The 5,752-nt window shown below is 33.0% G+C and overlaps 1 protein-coding gene across 2 annotated transcripts; it reads right to left on the reverse strand.

The window, feature by feature from the left end:
• Positions 1-1,245: 1,245 nt before the first annotated feature.
• Positions 1,246-4,191, reverse strand: LOC105142266 (Mitochondrial glycoprotein family protein). 2 transcript variants are annotated; one of them, XM_011049817.1, is made up of 4 exons: positions 3,916-4,191; positions 3,065-3,399; positions 1,917-1,982; positions 1,246-1,571 (listed from the first exon to the last, which is right to left on the reverse strand). In XM_011049817.1, the coding sequence occupies exons 1-4, from the start codon at positions 4,027-4,029 to the stop codon at positions 1,403-1,405; spliced, it is 684 nt and encodes a 227-aa protein (XP_011048119.1). In that variant the 5' UTR covers positions 4,030-4,191; the 3' UTR covers positions 1,246-1,402. The 2 variants fall into 2 exon arrangements, with proteins under 2 accessions (XP_011048119.1, XP_011048120.1); XM_011049818.1 differs by lacking the exon at positions 1,917-1,982 and having other exon boundaries at positions 3,916-4,188.
• Between the last annotated feature and the right edge of the window lie 1,561 nt (positions 4,192-5,752).

Consider the following 5,752-nt stretch of genomic DNA (forward strand, 5'->3'; position numbering starts at 1 on the left):
AAATTGGTAACCATGAATATATGTTATATAATTTGAGTTTACAAGTTGGAGACTGCTGTAGAAATCAACTCGAAACCAAAAATCAAACCAAGCTCAAATATGTTTTTTTCAAGGCATAAAAACACCTAATATGAACTTTTTTTATCAAATGGAATTATTTGACACAAATATCAACTATTCTGGTGATTTAAATTAATGTCGATAACATTTTTTTTTTTACCATTAAAATTCGATGACCTTTTTCTCTCATCTCTACCTAGAAACTGAAAAATATCAAAAATAAGCTTTCGTACCAAAACAGAACTATGAAAATCTTGAGGTATCTAAATTGTATAATTTATGTTATTTTTGAAATTCGGGGACTAAAGTGTATTTATTGCTCAAACTTTTGGCAAGCCACCATGCATTTTTCATTCCATTCCCTCTTTGTTCAACTCTATGTTTTCCTAAAATATCACAATTAATTGGACTTCAATTAGGACTAAATAAAAAAAAATTGAGGAACAAAATGAATGTTTGACAAATACACAGTGCACCACAATTTCATCCACAGTTATTTGTGCGTGCATGAACAATAATTGCCTCTGCAGTAAAAAATCCCGCGCATTTAGTCCAAAATTAACTCTTGAACATCTCAGTAGATTAACATAATTAACCTAATTTGACTTTTTTATTGGCAAAACAAAATCATTTTAAGTTTTCTTTTTAAATAAAAATAAAATAACTTTATTCAATTGACTTGAATCAACCTACACGTTAGCCTATACAAACCCATGATACAGGTCTTTAACCAAGTCCTAGGCTCAGCTTAATTACCATGGATATACATCAACCCAAGAAAAAAAGATTCACAAGCTGATTTCTATGGTGATAAAGGTGGAACCACGGTTTTGGAAGGTGATGTGTTATAAAAGGTGCAACAGTAATCCTTGGTTCAAATACGTTTCAACGTTTCCGATGCAAGAAAATATTGCCGTTCTGTCAAAACAATTAAAATCCCTATGGAATGAATGGTGGAAGAGCATTGACATTCATACCATTCAAAACCAGAATAAAAACTTGTGGTGCTATATTTTGAAATAGAAAAATATTTCCTTGTTTTTTATTAAAATTATTTTTAAAATTATCATATCAAAACAATCCAAAATATAAAAAAAATATTATTTTATAGCAAAACAAAAAAAATTAAATTTTTTGAAAACATGAATTAGCCCAATGCTCTCTAAGAAAAACACCGCATGTTGCATCGCTTGTTGCATCTATAAGCTCTGAGTTTGAAACCATCACAATTGCTCAATGAGGTAAACTTCACTGGAAGTTGTTTGATCAGTTCTCCGATGAACTTTGAGCAGAAAACTGGACTCATTTACCACAACAAAGCTGTTATTGTTAATAAGCGAAGTCACTCGAATTTTCCCAGCACCAGAGATTCAAGCTTTTGTAACCAATTCACATATTGACCGAGCTCCTTCTTGTGTAGGTGTAAGAGGAGGAAGTTAGTTAGGTTTTCACCAATACCCTTGGCTATCAAGTATCCCTTGAGTGCATCTTGTAAATCAGTGTCCAAATCACTGCAGATATATGAAGATAAGAATTAAGTGAGACGAACATGTCCTCAAGCATAAAAGAAGATATCTCAAGTAACCAGTGGAATCGGGTTTCATTATTACTGGAAATGATATTGCAATAAAGGCATCATAGACAAATTCCAAGAACAGATTAATTTTAGTTCCAGAGTTACACTTAGTTGATTTGGAATTTGAAGTGCAGTTAGAATCCGCATTCAACAACATTGAAATGCACAAGAATTATATAAATCCATGTATGCATCAAAACCAAAACATCACTCAATATAATCCTGGTTTTTACTCAGACTACCATAAGCTACAGTACAGTCTCTAAATGGATGTCATTACCTAGAAAAACTGCTACAAAGGATGACCCCCCGGATGTTATATTGAATCCTTCTTTTTGTCCAGGATCTAAAATAAAAAAGACTTAGCTTGCCTGCCAGATACAATTTTTCCATTCAAGACTTGAAAAACATGTTACACTTTTGGTTTCTAGCTTCTGCAGATAACAGCAAAAAATAAATACCAAATCACGATACACATTTGGAATAAATGCCTCAACACACCAACTCTCAAGATCACTAGGTAAAGTCAAAGCACACTATCTAGTGAAAAGAAAATGGATAAAGCTAAAGATGAAAAGGAATGACCCTTGAGGTTAATCCTTGACCCTTTTTGGCATAATGCACAGATTTCCCCCATTGATCTACTGAATACTGGATATTCAATCCAACATAAACTGCTTCGAGGCATCCAATCAGGTTAAGGGAAAAGGTGGGACTAAGGTATCTCTTAGGTTAAGTTTTCGGAATTAAGAATGCAACCTAACATGCTAGAAAGTGCAAAGGAATAATGGGAAGACATGGACCAAACCACGAGATGTGATTGCTGAGAAAGAAAGAATAACGAATAGCAGGATATCATAGAAGGCAGCCATTTCAAAAAGACTTGCCTTAAACTAGACAAATTATAACTTGGGATTCACCTTCAAGGTTTGCATAAAGCTAAAAATCCCTTTCAACTTTTAGATAAAGAAAACAGAATATATCCTTTGCAAAGAGCTATAAATTCCTTTCAACTTTTAGACAAAGAAAACAGAATATATCCTTGAAAATCATCATAATCAGAACGCGATGCTAGCCTTGCTCCCAAGGGAAACTCATCTAGATTCACATAGATGTATAAAAATCTGTTTCAGAGATCTCATCTTAAACCAAAATCCAACCACTATTTTCCCCAGTAAGGCCCATTTGAATTTAGAAACTGATTTCCCCAACGCAAAACATTTTTTCTCTGAAAATATGAACGTTCATATATCCAGCAATGTTCTTGTCATTCATGCCATCTACTTCAATCAATGATCATATCTCAGACAATTATTCAAAAAATGGGAATGACAGGAATGCAAATATTACACACATACAACCAGCTTGGGAATTTTATCTACAATCTGCAAACTAACAAAAATACATAATATGGCTTGAAAAGTTTACCTGAATGAAGGACCTCTGTAAGCTGACGGCTTGGGACAGGTTGTTGTCGAGTGGAGATAATGTGCACTATAAATGTGAAACTGTGACCCACCTCGACCTTTCTCAGAAACCCCACAATCAAACTGTAAAACAGAGTTCAACCCAGGCTTCTTCACACACACCTTCATCAAAACTTCCCGTGGAAATATTCCTCCTTCTGCAAACATCTCCTGCCCCAACAAAGCCGAAACAGCAATCTCGTCACCCGACTCACATTTTCTCCGCAAAACCACATCTTGCGACTCCAATGAATCCCAGTCCACCTTAAAATCTCCCAAACTACCACTTTGATTGCCCTGAATCCATGTTAAAAACATATAAAATTAAAAAAACACAATTTCTTCAAGCTTGTAAAACAAACTCAGACCTCTTCTAATTAACAAAGCAGAAAAGTACATGTTTTTAGCAGTTGCTTTTCCACACAAATATACACTAACTAGCTCTGTGGTACCTTAACGCTAAACATATTATCAATACTCACAGAAGACTGAAAAGATTCCAACTTTACTTCAACTTTTAACACAAGCTCACATCTTTTTAATTCCACAACTGTCCTAACCACCAAACAAGTAATGGGTCATCACCCACGTTCTGCCACATGAGCATACCCTAACTAGCTTCGTTTTACTTTCTAACACTAAAACCCATCATCACATTTGCTTTCTTTTCATTTCTTAATAAATTCCAAACATCAAATGGTAAATCAAACACCAAGAAAATAAAGGGTTTGTTTATTAAGTGGAAACTAAAACCATTATCCAATACCCGGATGGAAAGACTAGCACAAAATTATGGGATTTTAAGAGAGAGACCTGGAAGGGAGTAGTTGAGAGTTCGTGTTTGATTTCGGACTGCAGGATTTTGACCAAGCCCAGATTCTCAAGTGCTTTGCGACCCTTCCGCAAGATTGGGGTCACCCGAGGCATTTCTTACAAGATTTTTAGCAGAAATTGCTACAGAAACTTGGTGTGCAGGATTATAAGTGTAGATTATTGCAGATGATGAGCCCAGGCTTACCTCTCGAGTCTTGCCAATAGAACGGCACCTGCTGAGATGGACTGTAAATGGGCATTTGAGTTTTAAGTTTTGTCTACTAGCAAGGTGGGCTTTTGACTATCATAAAAGATTCAATCTCGGAAATTAGATATCGTACAGTATTTTATAAAATTTTAATTATTTTTATATAAAATTAATTATTTTTTATATTGTTAAATTATTTTAATATGCTAATATTAAAAATATTTTTTTAAATATAAATAAATATTATTTTAATAAATTAAAAAAACATTTTAAAAAACAACTATAATATCAAACTTTTCTTAGTGTAATTAATTAATCATCTTAATGTATCATGAGTGTTTACACATTATTTTAACCTTCCTTTTACTGCCTTTTTTTTTTATAGTGTCTTTTAAGAAAAAAAACAAAAGGCACCGTTATTCTGACCATTGAACGTGCTTTTTTTTTTTTCTTGGGATTTTTTCATTGATTGATATAAGGTATCCTTCCTCGTTTAGGCATTCCATAAACTACATATCAATCCAAACCTATCATACATGGTAATAAATAATGACTTCTTAACTGCTGTCATGGTAGATTGAATTATTTATTTTTGTATTTTAAAAATATTTTTTTAAAAATTAAATTTTTTATTAATTTTAAATTAATATATTCTTAATATTTTCAAATTATTTTGATACACGGATATCAAAAATATTTTTTTAAAAATAAAAAATATTATTAACATATATTTTAATATAAAATACTATTTAAAAAAAAAGTACAATCACATTTTCAAAAAAACCTCTAAGCATACAAAGCAAGCTAATCACTAAACTGGTGATGGATCATGAAATGAAATATTTGTGTTTAAAGCATTATCAAGACTTAGCTTCTCACATCGCTGTTGCTGCCTAGTATCGTCTTCCACTATTTTCGAGAGCATTCTTTTTTCTAAGCCTTTTGGCATTTTGATGTGCACTGTCTTCAACCATCTTCACAAACCATGCAAATTCAGCTGTATCAGAGATTTAAGCTTCCTGAAGGACTCTGAAATCTTTCCCATGAATTTATTACAGGATAAATCAAGTGTTGTGAGGGCAATTTGAATTTTACTAGAAAAATTCTTGAAAAAAAGTGTCAAGAAATCTAGTTTTTTAAGGTTTCTAAGTGAGGATGGAATTTGACCATCAAACATGTTGCATGAGAGGTCCAACTTGATAAGTTATTAGAGGTTAGCAAAATCAACTGAAATTTTGCAAGTAAAATTATTGAACTAAAAACTTAACATATCGAGTCGGGTAAGGTTGAGAAAGACAATGAGAATATCACCAGTAAAATTGTTGTTTGAGAGATCCAATAGAGAGAGCTGCTCAAGATTTCCTAATGAGGATAAAGCATGACCATCCAAGTTGTTATATCAGAGTTCCAACTCAGTAACCATCTAGATGGTGGCCAAGTGGTGAACACTTGGGATTAAGAGGTTTGCTCCTTTTGTGGTCTCAGGTTCAAATACAAGTGACTGAGCTGCTTAAGTTTTCTAAGAGAGAATGGAAGATGGTATTGGTAAAGATGGTATTGCTACCACATCAATTGTGTTTCATTAACAAAAACATCAAGAATTGGACCGAGAAAATACTTGTATAAAAG

This window comes from Populus euphratica, unplaced genomic scaffold (assembly GCF_000495115.2).
Source record: "Populus euphratica unplaced genomic scaffold, PopEup_1.0 scaffold138.1, whole genome shotgun sequence".
In the NCBI taxonomy this organism is placed as follows: domain Eukaryota; kingdom Viridiplantae; phylum Streptophyta; class Magnoliopsida; order Malpighiales; family Salicaceae; genus Populus; species Populus euphratica.

Coding starts and splice junctions, on each gene's coding strand:
- LOC105142266 (XM_011049817.1), bottom strand. CDS start 4,029: ATGCCTCGGGTGACCCCAATCTTGCGGAAGGGTCGCAAAGCACTTGAG. Junction 1,983..3,064: donor TACAGAGGTCCTTCATTCAG/GTAAACTTTTCA, acceptor TTTTTATTTTAG/ATCCTGGACAAAAAGAAGGA. Junction 1,572..1,916: donor CTTTGTAGCAGTTTTTCTAG/GTAATGACATCC, acceptor ATATATCTGCAG/TGATTTGGACACTGATTTAC.